The sequence below is a fragment of the Pan paniscus genome, chromosome 4 (genome assembly GCF_029289425.2).
Source record: "Pan paniscus chromosome 4, NHGRI_mPanPan1-v2.0_pri, whole genome shotgun sequence".
Lineage (NCBI taxonomy): Eukaryota > Metazoa > Chordata > Mammalia > Primates > Hominidae > Pan > Pan paniscus.
The window spans coordinates 52,555,345-52,575,917 of NC_073253.2; the positions used below are offsets into that span (position 1 = coordinate 52,555,345).

Here is a 20,573-nt window from a genome sequence, read left to right on the forward strand (position 1 = left end):
CAACAAACTTTTATTGAGAGACAACTATGTGCAAATGGTTATACTGGTAGCCATGGATACAAACAGATGTACATATACATATTCACACACATATTTACAGTTTCTGCCCTCCTGGAGCCTACAATCTCATGGGAGAGGACAATCCAAAAAAGAAAAATCACACAAAAAACTACGATTAGGATTCAAAGGAGGTAATTTGTTGCCAGGATTATTTCTCTGAGCCAAGATGACAATTAGGGCATGAACCAAGCATAGAAGAGCATTCCAGACAGAAAAAAGAACATAGGCAAAGGCAGGTAGCAGGGCAGCCTAGACACATCTGAAAGGCAAGGGAGGACATTGTGCAGAAGGTGGCTGAGGGTCCAGGCCAGACCATGCTGGGCCTTGTACACCCATGAATGACTTCAGGCCTCTGAACAAAGGGACGCCACTGAAGGTTCTGCACAGGGTAGGTATGAACAACACCATCCTGGCTGCAATATAGATTCTAAGAGCTGAGCCCTGCCTGTCTAAAGTTTGCAAGCTGATTAACACTCTTATACATACACAAAGTCCACTCTTACACATGCATGTGTGTACAAACATAGCATATAAAATTTTTTTAATGGCGCTCTATGGTACAAATTAGAAGTGCAGAAAGGACACTAACAGGTCAGAAAGGGGGGAAATGCTTGATGTGATGGCTAATCCAGTCTAAACTTCACTGAAAATATTAAACTGTGATAGCAAAAATAGAATGTGGAATAGGTAGTCTGGGTCACATCACCACAACTTTCCAAGGCAAGGACTTATGAGAATACCCAAAAATACAATTGAAAAAAACACAAGTAAGATTTCAGTTCATAATAAGCCCTTAAAATTTTATTTGAAATTATTTTTCTGAATAATTTATTTGTAAATCTTTAAATTGGGGGAAATGCTAACCAACACTCTTCATTTATTAATGAAAGTTTCCAAAAGAAGGGAATGTAGATCTTAGTGCAGTCATATGACATAAGGAATTCACAAACATAAATCTAAGAGTTGTTCTATCTTCTTCCATCTTCCACTTGCCATGGTACATATTCAGGGAAGCCTGGAAACTAAACCCTAAGTGATGAGGTCAGCCCACAACTGTCCATTCTACACATGAATAACATAGAAATGATTTTAGCTGTCCCTTTTCCATTTTCAGGCGAATTCTAGAGTTCCAAGTGAAGACAAAAATTCATTAGTCACTAGGGTCAAAAACAAGGGAGAAATTAAGACATTAAGGCATGATACACCTCGATGAATAAAACACGCTCTGTTTAGCTGCACTAGATCAGGCAACAATTATAATAAACTATTAACAAAAATATATCTGTGGATAGAGAAATTTGTGTTTTAATGGTAATGAGACAGATTTTTTTAAAACAATGTTTCCTTTCTCTAATTATGAAATCAATACATGATTACAGAGTTTTTGAAAAATACAGAAAACTAGAAGAATAAATGAAGGAAATTAGGTAAAACTGGAGCGATGTGTAACAATGTATTTCCCTTTTGTGTACTATTTAGAATTCAAATACTTTCATGTATTCCCACGTGAGCCGCTTAGCAGCCTTATGACAGAGGTGATAAAGATATAATTAGTCCCATTTTATAAGGACTTGAGGAAGTTCAGGGCCAGTAAGTGTCCTGCCTAGAGGCACACGGATAGTAAGACAAGAGGCCTCCTAATGGCTCAGGTATCTTCCCCAAGCTCCTGACCATGTGATTAGCAAATGATACATTACTTAAGTGCAAGTACCTAAAATGAAAGCAGTACCTGTGAACAACAATCTAAGATTGCTAAAACAATACAACTTCGAATAAGAATATAAAATTTACATATCTTTAAATTGAGAAAAAAAAATCAGGGGTGGTGACATCAAACCCATGGAGACTGAGAATCTCTTAACTGCTTCCTTTTCGTCTGAATAGGAGATACAGACAGAAATGTATCTCCTATATATGAAAGATTGAGGAGAGCCCACTGACGGAGACCAGAAATAAGCCAAAGGTCACCTTTCAATCCCAAAAAACACCACCTTCCCTCTCTTACTCTCTCCCTATACACACAAGTGCACATAGGGCACAATGCTAAACTGATTTATATCTTGCCCTCTTCCTTCTGAGAAACAAGATGCATGGCTAAGGTAACCATAGACTTTATTATCCAAACTGGAACACTTGTACAAGTGAAAGAGGTGACTGTGTAGGAAAAGAGACATAAGCCAAGACTGACTGGACAAATGGGAACAGGTGGTCACGCAATATCTGGATAACCCAGCCCTCTCAGGGGCCAAGCACTGAGAGTACAGCCCTATTGTTAAATTATTGTTCAGAAAACTGCTCTGGAGTACCCCATGTTATGCAAATTGAGTCTTAAGCAAATTCTACCTCAAGAGAAAGTCATCAGCATTTTGGAGACCAGTGTAGCAAACCATTCCTATTAATTAGACAGTGTCATTTCACAATGTGTAAGATCTTGTGGGATATTCTGAAGTTATGTGTTTTTTTGCATATCATCTGTGAGAGGGAGAGTTTTCAAAAACTAAACTTAGTTATACCAATTTCTTTTAAAAATGAAACATCAAATAAAAGGAAAAAGCAATCACTTAATCCCACAAAGGCATTTATAATTCAAAATTATTTTTCTAGGTAACCCAAAAGTACTGTTCTATATGGGAATATTCAAGTTACTTTCTGTTTAGAAGTTGGAATCATCTAATAAATAAATTGCTTTCAGAATAGCTTTTGGCCTGATGCTACTATTAGCAAGTTAACAAGCTTAAAGAAAAGGTCTCGTCAAATGAGAAGAAAAAAAAAGAAACCCTACACGGTATTTGGAGAAATATATTGATGACAAACCCAGTACTGAAAACCATCCTACTTATCCAGCAGTCATATTCCTATTCACCTTCCTCAAAGACTATGTCACAGCAATTCAGATTCAGAAAATCAAATAGAAATTAGAAACTGGAGCTATTTTTTTCAATAAAGAGAATTTCATGCAGACACCCACAGGGCTGGCATATACTCTAAGGCTATCATTCATTCAAGTGACATTTCAATGTCTACTATGCATATAATGCACTGGCACTGTTAATACAGTAGTTGGCTGTTCTAGATTTAAAATTTGCCAGAATTTTTTTTCAAACTAGCAGATTCATCTTTCACTCCAAAAAAAGACTTTGTATTTAAATGCTCTGTAATTCTCACCCCAAAAAAACAAGACTAGGAATATCTGCTAAACAATGATAAATTCAAAATGACTACTCCATAACAGTGTATGGTAGAGTATTTTTACATCTGTTAGCACTCCATATTTTGATTCAATTTGATTAGACAACTGATGCTTCCTCCATCAAAGATGCTTAGAAATCTACAATCCTACAAAGGATATTCTGATTTCTCATTAAAAAAAACTGTCCCTCATTTTCTCTGATTTTTACATTAACGATGAGTTCCACAGCTGTGTTCTCAAATTTGGAAAAGACCGTGAATCAGGCGAGGGTCAGTCTCCACAACAATCCCTTACAGAAGGGATTGTTCTACCCACATTCACTGGAAAGACAGAATGCCCCTCAATCTAGAAAGGAAGCCAGATTATCTAAATGGGTCTGGTTTACTATTACAGATTTTTAAGAAGAAACAGTATGAATCTAAGACAGAATGTTTTAGGATTATTAAATAAGGCTTCCTGAAAGAGTTGGGTTCAAAGCTCAATTCTAAGACAAGGGAAACAAAAGAGGAAGAGAAAATTAATTGTTGCACAATTGTAAAGGATCGAAGAGGGAAACAGCAACTCATAAAATTTTTAAACTAGCAGTTTAAATGTGGTAAAGCCAATAAATCCCTAAAACGACCCTAAAATAGACTGTCATATACTGAACTTTTTACAGATTACATTCTGAACTATAATGTTTCCTATCTTTAACAGGAAGTATGAAGGGGGAAAATCAAGATGTGAAAAGTTTTTATACAAGAATATTAAATAAGCAGCCCAACGAAGTACAAATACCTGAATGGAGGTAGGGGTGAGAACTCTCTATATCTAAATATGGCTACATGAATTTTTTGGTTTTTCAGAGCTTAATCCACCATGGCTTAACCCACTACCACCAAGACTCATCCTACGTATGCTATTTTAAAAATACAAACTATATTCTTTTTTAAATCTTGCTTTTGTTTTTTGTTTTTTGTGTTTTTGAGACAGTCTCACTCTGTTGCCCAGGCTGTAGGGCAGTGGCATGATCTCAGCTCACTGCAAGCTCCACCTCCCAGGTTGACGCCACTTTCCTGCCTCAGCCTCCCGAGTAGCTGGGACTACAGGCGCCCGCCACCACACCCGGCTAACTTTTTGTGTTTTTAGTAGAGACAGGGTTTCACCATGTTAGCCAGGATGGTCTCAATCTCCTAACCTCGTGATCCACCCGCCTCAGCCTCCCAAAGTGCTGGGATTACAGGCGTGAGCCACCATGCCCAGCCCAAATCTTGCTTTTTTTTAATTCAAAAAGATCACATGCTTAACATCAACTTGGTTTCAAAAATACTTCAGGTCTTAAAACCAAGGGTACTATGACACTTATTTTGCCGTTTGTGAGTTTCATGTCGAAAAGTGGACGTTTTCAGCATGAAAACTTATCTTCAAAACTCACCAGGACATTCTATCATAAATTAGGATATTTTCACAAACAATACAGTTTTCTCTTTAATATTCTATATATTCCATTTCTTCCACGTCTTTGTGGTCCAGATGCTTAAAGTTGAAGTGGTCCTGGATTTTCATAAGCATGCACAGCTTATTTGTTTCAATAATGTTGTAGGTGAGGCCTTTTTCTCCTAGAGCTGTCCTGTGCCCCCTATGCACTAGAGGTAGGTCTCATAGTCTGGCTCCTCTGCTTGGTTTACAGGGAGATCCAAGTTCACAACAATGGTGACTTGCTTCACATCAATCCCTCCAGTGCAAACATTTGTTGTTATGAGAAACTTCTCATCCTGAAACTTCCAAATGAAGGAAACTCACTGCTCCATGGTCAGCTCTCCACTTAACAAAGACACCTGGTGGCCAGCCTGCATCATCTCCATGATCAACCACTTGGCATTTCAAAGAGTCTGACAGAAGATGATGGCCTAGCCAATGGTGATGCCACCATAAATGTTGCACAGAGCTTGGTATTTGTCTTTCCTGTTCTTGCACAACACGTAATACTGCCAGATGTTGTTCAAGGTCAGCTCCTCTTTGCGTAACTTGGTAATTTAGGGATGGGTACAATTCACTCAGCAAAATGCCACATGGAGTAGCTATGAGCTACTGAAACAAATTCATACCCAATTACATAACAGTAAATTTTGAATAAACTCATAGTTACTAGCTATTATATCACTAATTGTTGTCTAACACATCTAAAATATAAACTACAAAAAATTTTAATAAAAACAGTGAAAACCTTGAATGAAACTTGAATCTGTACTTCTTTAAAAAATTCATCCATTTTAAAATAAAAGTACTTTGCTACAAATTGTTAAAATGAATAGAGTATTTTAACGGCTTTTTCCCCCACAGTAGTAGTCATTATTGAAAGCAAAAATGCAATACAATCCAGGCCTTTGGAATTTCCTGCTATTTATGAAACAGCTTAAACAAAATGCCTCTTTAATAAGTTGCTAAGGGAGATCCATGAAAACTGCAAAGAAAATGCTCTGACAAGTTCTAATAAGGAAAGTCATCTGAGCACTTTGCTTATAAAAACTCTAAACAGCACTAATCAAAGTACCTACTGGGCTTTGGTTTTAATAAGGCATGTTAAGCTAAAGCTCACATCAATTTACATGACTCACCTAAACAAAACGTAAATTGCATTAAAGATACAAAAGGTAGTCTCTTACCCACTAACATCCAGTACTTTACAATGTTCTATGCATCATATTAAATTATACATATACACATATCTAGAGAGATACATTGATATCAATAGGTCAGTTGACAATCTATCTCCAGGCCACTTTTGCATTATCTACTATAACCTCTAACTACAGAAAAATTACACTATGATATAGTTCAATGAACTTGATATTCTATCCCCAAGATATTCACTATGTTTCCTAATAATTCAGCAAACTACCCAACTTGCTCTCATCCAAAATGTAAGAATCTGTTTTAAGATTTAAGAATGTGGGCCAGGCACGGTGGCTACCGCCTATAATTCCAGCACTTTGGGAGGCAGAGATGGGTGGATCACCTGAGGTCAGGAGTTCGAGACCAGCCTGGCCAACATGGTGAAACCCCGTCTCTACTAAAAAAAAAAACACAAAAATTAGCTGGGCGTGGTGATGGGCGCCTGTAATCCCAGCTACTCGGGAGGCTGAGGCAGGAGAATCACTTGAACCCAGGAGGCAGAGGTTGCAGTGAGCTGAGATCGCGCCACTGCACTCCAGTCTGGGCCACAGAGCGACACTCTGTTTCAAAAAAAAAAAAAAAGATGTAAGAATGTAAATAAACTCTAAAACATCTGCCTTCTGTTGTGTACTAGACCAAGCAATTCACCTTTCACTAAATCCCTCAACATAAGCTTTCTTATTTCCATAAGAGTAAATTCAGCAGAATTCATCCAATAACTACCTTAAAGATAATGTGAAGAAAATCAATTTGATTCCATTTCTAGTTATTTGGGCCAATTAGTTTGTATTACCTTAAGAAGGGTGTCAGATCATTGTACTACTAAACGTTATCCTGCCATCTGATGGATTTAAGAACATTACACCACTACTCACTGGATAAGCAAATAATCATCAGCGTTTCCATTTGTATTCAGTGTAGCTCATGGTACAACACAAATCATCCCCAACATGCCCTCAGCTTTTCTATGTGCCTTTATAGAAAGAATACAATTACTATTCTTACTAAAGTCCCTTCCAAAGATACAAATTCACCTTGTGACATTTTTATTTCCAAAATTACTCAAGAACAAATACAACATATTTACAGATAGCCACATTCTTAAATTCATATATGCATCCAAAAACTTTAAACTCAATTTGCAAACACAATCTACATAACACTGGCTCTAGGGTGTATAGAATCTAGACCCAGATACTAATATTTCAACTAAAACATAGCTGCTCCCTACAAAAATGAACAGTAAGTTTAAAATATATTACTAGAGTATTAACCAAATCTAAACACACACAAATGAGTTAGCCAAGAGAACAGGGATAACTGTAGGAAAAACAGTATGTGTTTCTTTTTAATGTCTGATGGCACCTATAATTATATAAACTAATTCAGACTCCACAACTTCAACAGCTACAGCAATTTTAAGAACCCCCGAGGCATAGTAAATAAATCAGGCAAATTTCACACCTCTTGGTGGCACCGCAAAATGAAAAGTATTGAGCTGGATTACACGTCTGACCTGACAAGACAATTCTTAAATCTTTCTCCTACCTAAAATAAACTATACATTACATGTTCCAAGATTTATGTATGGCTACTATTAAAGATCAATCACTTCTAAAAACATGTACATCCTATTTCAGAAAAAATAAAAGCAAATAGAGTACCACAGCACAGAACATGTCTGAAATTTAGTTTTGTTTGATATCTGAAAGTTAAGTTTTTGATATTTACCAGCAGTCCCACAACGTGCTGACCCTGTGCTGTCGTGGCCTGGTGCCAGCCTGATGTAGGGCCATGCTAAAAATAGCAGCTAAGCAGCAGCTGTAACACATAGGTCCTTCTGACCTCAACTTTATTTCCCTAAAGGGTGATTGGAGGAAGAGGGGGACAACTGGAGGGAATGAGGGAAATGGAATATACTCTCAGTAGGTATTACTTATCTCTTCTGATTTGTCTTCTTTTCTACCACATACTCCTTTCTCCTCCCTTCCTTCACCCCATCCCCAAGAAAGGAAAGGACAGAGAAAGAGAAGAAAGAAAATGAGGGATGAAAGGAAAGAAAGAAAGAACAAACTGGAGCTGTGAGGCAAGTTGGGTTCACAGTCTTCCGCACTTGCTGCCCTCAAATCTCACTTGATTCTACCCTGCCATCATCACAAAGCAGCCATTGGTCATTTCACTCATCAGCTTCACCACTGTCTAGAGAAAAGTATAAACCACAATCGTGAAAAGACTGGCTAGTTCACTGGGCTGAAGGTATTATCAGACAAAAATTACACAAGTGATATTTGGAGGAAGAAGGGAAGAAGAACTGTAAAAATGGCATCAAGAATACAAAATCCTGGCCAGGCACAGTGGCTCACACCTGTAATCCCAACACTCTGGGAGGCCAAGGCGGATGGATCACCTGAGGGCAAGAGTTCCAGACCAGCCTGGCCAACATGGTGAAACCCCGTCTCTACTAAAAATACAAAAAATTAGCCAGGCGTGGTGGCACGTGCCTGTAATCCCAGCTTCTCAGGAGGCTGAGGCAAAAGAATCACTTTAGCCCAGGAAGTGGAGATTGGAGACTGCAGTGAGCCAAGATTGCACCACTGCACTCCAGCCTGGGTGACAAGAGAGACACTCTGTCTCACCAAAAAAAAAAAAAAGTCCAAAGTGCTAAGGATAAGGAAACTTGCAGAACACTAAAAAACAAAGTCATAAAGGAACAGGGCTAACATATTACATATTTAAAAGTTTGCTCACATAAAACAACTAGATTACAAACATGATATTTGGGTTTTAGAATCTTATTTTATGACAAGTACTTATTATAAAAATCACGACAATATTCTTTGTAGAAATGAGTTAATAGAAAAGGTAGCAGCAGGAGTAAAGGTTCAGCATGACCAGGCCTCTACCAACAAAGACCAACAGCCACACCAGAAAAGACTCCAGGTATGCCCCTTATACCTAAATTACAGAATCCCTACACAGTACTATAGTCATAAAAATGCTAGTAACTGTCAGCAAACATTTATCACATACAACCTGGCGTATACAAAATTCTAATCTGTACTGATTGTAATTACGTAAGAGAATTTAAAACTTGCTTTTGTGGACTTATTCTACATGGTATCTTCTCATGTATATTTTCTCTATAAAATCTTCCAACATTAGAGATCTGATACCAACTAACAATGAAAAATACTTTAAGTAAACAGACTCTCAAGTAAGGCAGGAATAGGGAACCAGTCACCTGAGTTTTAAGCACATTAATTCACTAAATGAGCTTCCAATGTATCTGATCAGCTTATTCAGTTAGTAAGAGTTTAAATGTACTGACAGGTTCTACTGCATCCTTCCAATTAACATCAGCGTTCAGGAATTGCACAGAGAAAACTCTATCTTTCAAAGAATGTCAAATCTCTTTACCAGCAACAAGAAATAATATAATTGTAACATTTTAAAAGGACCTTAAAATGAGATATTTAATTTCTCAAATATACTTTGAAAACCTAACTTTGCTGCATATATACGATTAGATCTAACCTGCAAGTTAATTTCTCTTTCAAAACTTAACATCTCATGGAAGATGATCAAAATCACCCAACACAACCATCCTCCAAAGCTGAAATTCATTCCTAAAAGACATTTTTTTTAATGTAGTAGTTTTTCAAGTAAAATTTTAGAGTTCTGGAGGTTATTTGCGTAACAATGTAAACGTACTTAACACTGCTGAACCACACACACAAAAATGGTTAAGATGATCAATATTATAGTATGTCCATTTTAAGACAACCAAAATTTTTTTAAATCCTAATATGTGTAAATATCCTTATGATTTTTAAATAAATCCTCTCAATTGGAAAAAAATAACATTTTAAAATGATGCCTTTGATCACAATTTAAAATCCAGGCCACTGTGAAAGTCACTCTAGAAAGTAGCAACACACTGTAAAGCTAAACCTTCTGGAATAGGTAATGATGATGCATCATGGACAGTATTGCTTGAGCACCAACCAAAGAGGCTGCATGTGTCTGGCTCTGTTTTTAACAGCAATAAAAGTTATTTCTACTTTTTTCCCTGTGTTTCGGTTTCCTCATCTGTAAAACGGAAACAATAATGGTCCCTAACTCATATGGCTGTTAAGAAATACATAAAGGAAATGAGGGAAGTGGAATACACTCTCACAAGGTCTTACTCACTTCTTCTGATTATATTCCAGGGCAGTATTTGGCACCTGGTTAAGTGCTATGAAATGTTAGTTGTTATTACTCTTACTATTAGTAAATGTTGTAGAAGTGTTAAAGAGTCTCACCATAAATCACATCCAGCTGGTTCAGTGAAGAACTGCCCCAAGTCATACAAAAGGCTTTAAAGGCCGGGTGTGGTGACTCACATCTGAATCCTAGCATTTTAGGAGGCCGAGGTGGGTGGATCACTTGAGGTCAGGAGTGCAAGACTAGCCTGGCCAACATGGTGAAACCCCAACCCTACTAAAAATACAAAAGTTAGCCAGGCGTCATGGCGCATGTCTGTAATCCCAGCTACTCAGGAGGCTGAGGCAAGAGAATCACTTGAACCCAGGAGGCAGAGGCTGCAGTAAGCTGAGATTGCACCACTGCACTCCAGCCTGGGCAACAAAGGGAGACCCCATCTCAAAAAAAAAAAAAAAAAAAAAAAAGGTTACAGAGAGTACTACAGTTTGGAGATCACATCATTTATGTGAAAGAAGTACATATATGTATAGGTACATCCCGAAGGATTATGTGTATACTATTTACCGGTGAAGGAGGAGGAGGCACGTTGACAAAAACAATAAATTATATTTTAAAAACCTGGTCAAATACAAACAATACTGGAGAAGTTTTCATACATACACTAAGTTGAGAGCAAACTTCTGTTGTTCTGTATCAGCACTTCAAACTTTCAGCAAATTCTTTATTATATGGGTATACATATACATTCATGTAACAGCAAGTCCTCCACTTAATGCCATCAATAGGTTCTCGGAAAATGGTTTTGTAATATGTCATTTTGATTACAGTCAATTTATCATAGGCTAATTGACATAAACAGTAATTTCCTATGGCATATTTCTGGTCACAAAAACATCACCAAACTTCTAAATAAAGACCACAACACTTCTAATATTAAACACTGAAATGAATGTGAGATGTACATACATTTTATGACGATTAATAAAAACAAGGTAATTCTTCACCCATTTATTCCAGTTCAAGGTAGCAGGTGGCCAGAGCCTGTCCCAGCAGCTCAGGGAGAAAGGCAGGAACCCACCCTGGATGGGATGCCACCCCCATTGTAGGGCACACTCACACACACCCACACTCATTCAGACTGGGGCCATTTAGATGGGACAATTTGCCTTAAAGTGCACATCTTTGGGATGTAGGAGGAAACCAGAGTACCCAAAGAAAACCCACGAAGACATAGGCCAACCATGCAAACTCCACCCAAGATAATGGCCCTGGCCAGAATTGACTTTTTTATTTTCTCATCAATGACATAGTGACACAATGTTATTCAAGGACTTGCTGTATAATCACACAGCTGTAATACAGTTTTGTAGTTAACAATCCTTTTTCTGAACTTTAATCTCAAACATTACTACGATTTCCAAATATCCACAAATGTTTTACACTAGCATGAACTGAGCATGCTAGAACCACTACTGCACTGCAGCCATTAGAATTTAGCCTGAAACTAAAATGCTATCTAGGAATACATTTATTAACATTCAATAAATGTTAGCCAAATAACCTCTCCAAAGAGTTCAAGTTACATTCAAGAATATGCTTGTTTTGATTTCAGAGACTACCAAACTAAGACACGGCCCAAACAGTAGGAAAAATAAGCAACACGGCTTTGCCATTTCCTATGCCACTCTAAACAATTTACTCAACATGTTTGGGCCTCAGTTTTCTTACCAGGAAAATGGGAAAAACTGAAATTGAAGTTATCTTTTTATCTCTAAAATCTCCATAGCTCCACTAGTAGATAACAACTATAATGCAAGAGTATTTTATTTACAAAAATACCTTTCCTCTTTCAGCATATTTTAAGAAGAAATGAACTGTGGATCTGTACAGAGGGGTCACTGAAATATGCATGTGGTTACAACATTCAAATTATACCTGGGTTAATTTGTCTCCTTTTCTGTTCACCTGTGGACATCATCACATATATATATATTTGTAGACATATATACACACATACATTAGCTGACACAAAATTAGTTAAGCGAATTCCGCAGACATAAAACATTTAGCATACTCAAGCAACAGTTTACTATCAGCTGAAAGTCAATCTTTCTATCAGCTGAAAGTTCAAAATTACAAGGAATTTTGCACCGTATTGTCTCTGAAGCTTGCTTTAGGGATCTTTTCTAGATGAAAAAAAATAAGGAAGTGTCCTATTTTTAAAGAACTGAAAAGCAAGTACAAAGCATATTCTTAGAGGAACACAGGGCACTGAAAGCAAAAACTGAAAAGACAGCCAGGTTTTTATCTAACAGACACACTTTACTTTTGAGATCTGGGTAGGATTGACAAACAAAACGTCTCTTCACAAGACAAGACTCAGTAACACTTTTCTCCAAATTATCATTTGATACTGATTTTTTCAAAGCACATGCACTTAAAGAGGGAAACAGTTCGTGGTTTTGAATTTAAAGTAATCCCCAAATATTTACGTGTTAAAAAATTAATAAATCACAAAAACTAAATTAGCCTTTTTGTTGTGACAAAGCACTATTTTAAAAATTATACCACAGTAATTTGAAAGGTAGCTAAAAACGGTTTTGTGGGTTTCATACTGTTTACTACCTTTTTAAAAAGACCTGCCTATAACCCGCTTTGTTTCTAAGATATTTATAGTTACCTATAATCTTTCATTTTTAGGATATTTGTGCTCTTAAATATAACAGTTTAAGTCAACAACAGTTTGAGTTTAATGATTGCCCCATAAAAATTTCTAACACTGAGTTTGTTTTATCATATGTATATGTAAGTAAGCTTCTTAAAATAAAGGTACCAAATTTATTTTGCCTCAGTGAAGAAAATTTACAGTCTAACACAAAAAAATATAAAGCATGTGGAAATAGTACAGATTCAGTCATGTGATTTTTTTTTTGAGACAGGTTCTCGCTCTGTCACCCAGGCTGGAGTACAGTGGTACAATCTCGGCTCACTGCAGCCTGCAGCCTCCACTTCCCAGGTTCAAGCGATTCTCCCACCTCAGCCTCCTGAGCTGGGATTACAGCGGTGTACCACTACGCCCGGCTAATTTTTGCATTTTAGTAGAGATAGGGTTTCAACATGTTGCCCAGGCTGGTCTCATGTGATTTTTCAAAGGGACAACTGTTATAAAACAAAACATGTCATTCCTACACTGCCTATTACTGAACACATTACTAGCTGAAATCACACATTCTTAACTAAACTGTGAATATGAGTGTAAGCAGAAAGAGATGCTGGTCCGTATCTTTCCATATGAAACATTCATAGGGTTAGAATTGAGACAGCAATTGATTATCCATTGTGGAAAAAAAAGAGGCCCAGGATAAAAATCTTAAAAATCAGTGAGGACATACTTACAACAATAATGACTTAAACTGTTCAATTAATTGCAATAATTCTATTAAAGGACATGTTCCAAGGGCATCCTGATGTTTCTAAAAAGGCAGGCATCAGTCTCACAACCGCAAAACAGATGAAACTCAATGCAAAGTGGAAAAAAAATAATGAGGATAGCCTTTTCAATCCAAGGGTGTACTTGTAACACAACTGAGTTGCAAGAAATTAAAGACTTTAAAAAGAATGAAAATGTTTGCTTAACCCAAATCCGCCATTTTCACCTTCCATTATTGTCACTGTCTCTTGAACATTTTAGATTTTCTCAATGGAGCAATATTATCCTTCAGAGAACTAAGTATGATAACAAATTCCAAGTATTCCTAAAACTGAAAATTTAACTTCCTTCAGAACAACACTAAGGACCTATCAAATACTGAAATACTTTCAAAAATCACTTACATAAATCAAACATCTCAACTCACACAAAAGAACAATAAAAAATACCTATGCAACTGGTTTCAAAATGTATTGTGTATTTATTAATCAAAAGGCAGAAAAAGGGTAGGATCTGACATAAAATTATTCTATATTAACCTTGAAAAAGCATTCAATGAAATATACTATCAATAAACAAGCATCCAATTTTCAATGTGCATTCAGAATCGTCTTTATTTAGTGATCTCTAGTCTGTAAAGAAAAATCAAAATATTCCAAAACCAATAAATTATCTGACTGAAATTTGCACCCATCTTAATTCTAATAATGTTCTTTTACTGCTTTGCCACCCCCACAAAAAAAAAAACACACAAAACTTTAAGTTATGAATCTGAAAAGAGTGTAAGAATGTGTTTACCAGAATGTTAAGTGGAATGCTGGGTGATATTCTTTTCTCCCATAAGTAAATAGAAAAATAGGCCATTTAAAAGGCCATTCCTTTTAAAATGTATCTCCTTCCTTCAGAAAGGACCTTCACACACACTCAAGCACACACACACACACATATGCGAACACACCAAAACAAATAATATAAATTAAAAACTCAAGGATAATTTTTGTAAGTTTCTTTATTACAAAAATATATGCCTCTAGTTTTAAGAAAAACCCAACCATAAAATAGGTATAAAGTAAAAAGTTAAAGTCCCCCCCAAAAACCTTGACCATTCACTTAACTGCTTTTCTCGAAAAATACCCATACTTCCAAGATTGCTTGTGTAGCCTTACAGATGTTTTTATGCATCTATATGCAAGTATTTCTGTTTTAAATACAAATTGCAGCATACTATATGAAGTTTTTAACTTGTTTTAAAATATTCTGGTCATCTTTCCTTGTCAGTATATATAAATCTAATTCATCTTTTCATAGTTGCATAGTATTCCACTGAGTATTTCTTAGGCACTTCCCTTCTGTAGAAATTTAGGTTAACTCCAGCTTTTTACTCTTGCAAACCACACTGCAATGAGCATCACTATACAGAATATCATTATACACTAATATCAGTATTATCTATAGGATAAATTCCTTAGACAGAAAAAGATGGTGTCAAGCAGCAGCAGCGTAGGCAGAATCCTTTTTCCCAAATCTCTTCAACCAATTCTGGGTATTGTCTTTTTAGTCTTCACCAATGTGGTAGAAGAAAATGGCATCTCATTTTTATTTGCATCTCGTTTTTTTTGTTTTTGTTTTTTTTTGGGGGGGGGGGGACGGAGTCTCGCTCTGTCACCCAGGCTGAAGCGCAGTGGTGCAATCTCTGCTCACTGTAACATCTGCTTCCCGAGTTCAAACGATTCTCCTGCCCCAGCCTCCCGAGTGGCTGGGATTACAGACGCCCGCAACCGCTCTGGCTAATTTTTGTATTTTTAGTAGAGATGAGGTTTCGCCCTGTTGGCCAGGCTGGTCTCTAACCCCTGACCTCAGGTGATCCACCCACTTTGGCCTCCCAAAGTGCTGGGATTACAGGCATGAGCCATCACGCCCAGCCTATTTGCATCTCTTTATGTAAGAATGAAGATGAGTATGTTTACTGGCCATCTACATGTCTTCCTCTCTAAAATGTGCTGCCCATTTTCCTATTGGGTTATCCATCTCTCTTCTTGACAATTTTTGTAAGTTTTCTACCAACCTTTGGTGCAATGTGCTGTAAATATTTGGCCCAATTAACTGCTAAATTTGATTTGTAGTGTTTTCAGCCCTACAGAAACTTTTTGATTTTTTTTTCCTCTTGAGACAGAGTCTCAGTCTGTTGCGCAGGCTGGAGTGTGCAATGATGCGATCTCAGTTCACTGCAACCTCCGCTTCCCGGGTTCAAGCCATTCTTCTGCCTCAGCTTCCCAAGTAGCTGAGATTACAGGCATGTGCCACGATGCCTAATTTTTGTATTTTTTGGTAGAGACGAAGATTTGCCCTGTTGGCCAGGCTGCTCTCGAACTCCTGACCTCAAATGATCCACCCACCTCAGCCTCCCAAAGTGCTGGGATTACAAGCGTGACTCACTGAGCCCGGCCCTTTTTGATTTTTATCCAATTAAATTTATCTATCTTTTCCAAGTTTGAGTTTCAGGTCATACCAGGGAAGCTCTTCGCCAGACAATAACTTGGGGAAATTTTTTTTTTATGTAACTTCTAAATCATTACTTAAATGATGTCGATAATACTTATATACCAGCACCTATAGAGGCAGCTCCCTTCCAATATCAATATCAATTTTTTTTTTTCTTTTTTGAGATGGAGTCTTACTCCGTCACCCAGGCTGGAGTGCAATGGTACGATCTTAGCTCACCGCAACCTCTGCCTCCTGGGCTCAAGTGATCCTTCCACCTCAGCCTCCCAAGTAGCTGGGACCACAGATGCGTACCACCATGCCTGGCTAAGTTCTTCTATTTTTGGTAGGGACAGGGTTTCACCATGTTGCCCAGTCTGGTCTAGAACTTCTGAGCTCAAGCGATCCACCCACCTCAACCTCCCAAAGTTCGGGGATTACAGGTGTGAGCCACCGTGCCCGGCAATATAAATTACTTAACAAAAATAAGCCAACTACTCTTTCTCTAAAACTTTCCTATAATCAACTGATGAGCAAGCTCTGTGCCAATTAAATATTGCTTACAACTACTATAACAAAGGTTTAATTTTTTCCCTTAAATTTCTCTTTAAAATATAGAAGTTGAGAAACAGCAACTACCAACAGGTTTAATTTCTAACAAACCCCTCAATCCTTAAACTATCAACAGCATAAATGTAAAATAAAGTCCAACAACTAGATTTTCCCTATTGTAGCTATAATTTAGTCATCTCTACAAAAGTCAATGAATACTTTCTGTACACTTGTAATTTTGCAATACCAGAAAACTGCTTTATGGTGCTATCAACAAAGTATTCTGTTCTTTTCCATTTTAAGAAACTGAAACAAAAGCGTTCTACCTCAAATCAAAATTATAAAATAAGCCTTTCAAGTTAGCATATCAATTCAAACCACTACTTGAAGCTAAATTAAATGGTTAATCTAGCCACCCTCTCTCTGTTCCCCATAAAGGGAGGTGGGGGGAACCCTGATCATAAGTGTTCTATCTCTCAGTGCCAGCTGCCAGGCATTTAACAGCCTTCCATCTCTAAAGCTGACTGGCACAACAAGTAATACAACTTCGAAGTTAAGGCAAATGGCAGACCTCAGAGGCGAAAAAAGAATATTTTCCACAATTTGTATAGCACTTGTTTAGCACGTATGTGTTTCTGAAGTGGTGGTCAACTCTTCAAACTACACGAGAAACATCACACCACTTCACGTCAACCACTGCCAATTCCATTCAGTGGCCTCCTTCCCCTTTGGGGACTATTCAAAAAGTTACTATTTTCTTTTACAACTACTCACCCAGGCCTCTTCCACTGATGAAAGCAGGCAAAGCCCACGCTGTGTGTCTGTCTCCTAGAGAAGATTGCCTCTTTTATTTATCGCCCCTTGGCTTTATTTTCACAGTGAATTCCTGCCTTAAATGCAATCAGCCACGAAACCCTCCCTATGCGCTCTCCTGTCATTCCTCATTGCTTGCAAGCGGAGTCAAGCACAGGGAGAGGGAGGGGAAAAAAAAAAAACCCTCAACATTGCCAGCCAAGCCATAAAAATTCGCAGACTCTAGTTTGTTATACTGAGAAGCCACAGATGTGCTTCCATCCATCGCTAACCGGCAGGAAACAAACAAACAAACAAAAAAAGGTATAACTTGGAAGAATGTTAATTAGATTTGTTTTAAGGAAAAAAGGATAGATGAATAGCCGCCTCAAAAGCTAAACCCCCTCTAGACAGAAGGAAAGAGTGCCCAACATAGAAAAGGCAACACTGGGGGCTGCCTTTGGAAATAAACGACCATGCAGAAAATCACGTTTGCAGATGGCATTAGAATTCAAATTAACCAGACAGGATTAAAACAAATCTTAATTCTTTCTTGGGGCCCCTATCCAGACCCCCACCCCACTTCCAAAGAAAAGAAGGATAAAAGGAACTGACTACAGAAAAAGGATTAAGTTAACAATCAAAGAGATAGAGATGCGTCCAAATCTATCCCCATTCATTCGGTGCCGGGTTCACCATGCTACAATTTCAAGTACACTAACATGGGAGGGGGTCAGAAAATATGCCATTTGCAATCAGGAGGAAAAAATGGGAAGTTTCACTACAGCATTGTTCTTTTCAGTCTGGCTCAAACATTCCCATCGCTATGGCTGAAAAAGATCTGGACAGGGGAAAAAGAACATTTTAGGGGAGGGGGAACAGGAGACACTTTTAAACTAAGGTATTTGAGAAAACTCTCAGGATCTGTCAGAGAAAGGAAGGCTGTGCAGCTCTAAATCACAAGTCCTTCTCTCGCCTTTGTCAAATATATTCTACTTTACAAGCCCTGAAAAGAAATAAAGAGACTCTTTTGTTTGGTTTCTCCTTTTCGGAGGATGACAGAAAACTGAAAGGGGCACAAATAAACCTGAAAATGAGAACAAAGTGCTGGGTCGTGCCGGGCTACCGCGCCGCGGGGACGCGGGAGCGGCCGCCGAGCCCTCTGCCTCGCGCTCCTGCAGCCCGCTCGCCCCTTTGGCTGCGAGCGGCAAATCCGCAACTGCCGACCGCGGCTCGCCCGGGGCACCACGACCTGACCACACAGCGCAAACAAAACTCGGGCGGCGGGACACAAGGGCTGCGCCGCGGCCCGCACAGGGGTGTCTGGAGGCAGCTTCAGAGAAAAGGGAAGCGCTAGCAGCTCCTCCTCGGGCTCGCGCCCTTTAATTAGTGAGCGTCCTACGGGCGAGATGTCCCTCCGGAGACGGAGTCCGGTCCGCCGCCACCTCTCCTCTGCGCCGCTTGGAGACTGAGGAGGCGCAAAGAAAAGGACATTTAAACCCCGGGCGGCCAGTGGAGCTCGCCCGGGCCAGACGCCACAGCGACCCGGGAGCGCCGCGGCCGCTCGCCCGTCGGAGCCCTAGGAGGAGCGGCGGCCGAGCGGCTTTAAGTGTATTCCCCTCCCCTCAAATCGCGTGGGGCGGGGGCCAGAAAGAAAAAGGAGCGAGCGACAGGCAGTGGGAGAGGGGGGGAGCGCCGAGCGGCCGGGCCGCGGCCGGCATTGTCTGCGGCCCGCGCCCCCTCCCCCGCCCCGCACAGCCCCGCCACACACACCCTCGCGGGAGGCCGGCCGTCCGCCCGCGCCTTTGTCCACATCCACCCCCGAAACCGGCGAACAGCCCTCCAGGATGTGCTCCCCGGAGGAGGGCGGGGAGGGGAGCGCGGGCCGGGGGCGCGGAGCCCACGGAGGGGCGCGTCCTGCTGATTCATTTCCCACTCGCGCTGGCCCGTCCGGGGCGACAGGGGGCAGGGAAGGGAGGGAGAAAATGGGCGCTCCGCTCAGGAGGACCGTCCGGGCCAGGGAGGACACCCGCAGGGGTGCGGGCGCGCGCGGAACTAGGGGCTGTCCGCAGGAGAGAAGCGGGCACCCCCCCCCCAACCCAGGGACTGACGGACGGACAGACGGCTCCCGGCTGCCCCGTGACTCACCGACTTGCAGGACGTTGTCTACGCAGCCGCTTTCCAACAGCGCGATGCCCCGGCGGAAAGGCAGCCGCGTCTCGTCGCCGCCGTCCGCCGCCCCGGCAGCCCCCACCGACGGGGCCCCGGCCCCCGCGGCGGCGGCGGCGGCGGCGGCGGCAGCGGCGGCGGCGGCCGAGGTTGCGGCCAGGGAAGACGAGGAGCCGCCGCCGCCCGCGCCGCCGCCCGCGCCGCCGGGGCCGCCGCTGTCGTCGCCGGGGCCGCCCGCGGCGCCGCCGCCGGTGTTGAAGGACGAGTACATGCAGATCTCCCGCTCGCTGCGGGGGAAGGACCAATAGACTATGCGGCGCTGCACCGGCTCCGGGATGCGCTCAAAGCGCTCCTCCACGCGCTGGAACGGCCACTTCTCCGCCACCCTGCGCGCCGCGATGTCCAGCAGCGACTCGGGGCTCTGGGTCTTGCCCGGCGGCAGCAACCCCAGCGCCGCGCCGCCCCCGCACGCCGCCGCCGCCGCCGCGCCACCCGCCCGCGGGCCCGGCCGACAGGCAGAGCTGTAGCCGCCACCCGCGCCGCCGCCGCCGCTGCTGCCCCCGCCGCCGCCACCGCCCGGCCGGCAGCAAAGCCGTTTCGCGGGAGGAGGCTGCTGTCCGCGCTCCGCCATGACCGCGCCGCTTCTAACCCGACAGCGGAAGTGCCGGGACCCTATAAACGGCACTAGGAAGCGCGACACGCACACGCCGTCGCGACGCCACGATGCCATCTAGGGCCCGCCGCTCCTTGTATGGGCACAAGAGGTGGGGCCTCCGCTGTGACGCAGAGGCTGGGGCGGGGCTCCGATAGGGGGAACCTAGGGCCGGGGGCGGGGCCTATGCAAATCGCTGGGCTGAAACATAAATAGAGCGCTTGGCGGACACGGGGGTGGCGGGGGCGGGCCGTTTTGGTGCCCGGTGGGTTGTGAGAATGTCAGGCTGCTGTGACGCGGGGGAGGGCGGGGTCAGGCGGGGTTCCCGTGGGAGGGGGCGGGCCGCCGGGCCGGGCCTGAGGTGGGTGGGTCTCTGCGCCCCCTGC

At 41.3% G+C, this 20,573-nt stretch overlaps 1 protein-coding gene and 1 pseudogene across 1 annotated transcript in view; both read right to left on the reverse strand.

Moving 5' to 3' along the window:
- ZSWIM6 (zinc finger SWIM-type containing 6) overlaps positions 1-20,185 on the reverse strand; it is a 211,207-nt gene extending 191,022 nt beyond the window's left edge. Inside the window, exon 1 of the mRNA XM_034960047.3 lies at positions 19,515-20,185. Coding sequence (XP_034815938.2) covers positions 19,515-20,166 — 652 coding nt within the window. The 5' untranslated portion in view covers positions 20,167-20,185. The remainder of the gene's footprint in view (positions 1-19,514) is intronic.
- Positions 1,523-5,303, reverse strand: LOC100975733 (ATP-dependent RNA helicase DDX25-like; annotated as a pseudogene).
- Positions 20,186-20,573: the final 388 nt, after the last annotated feature.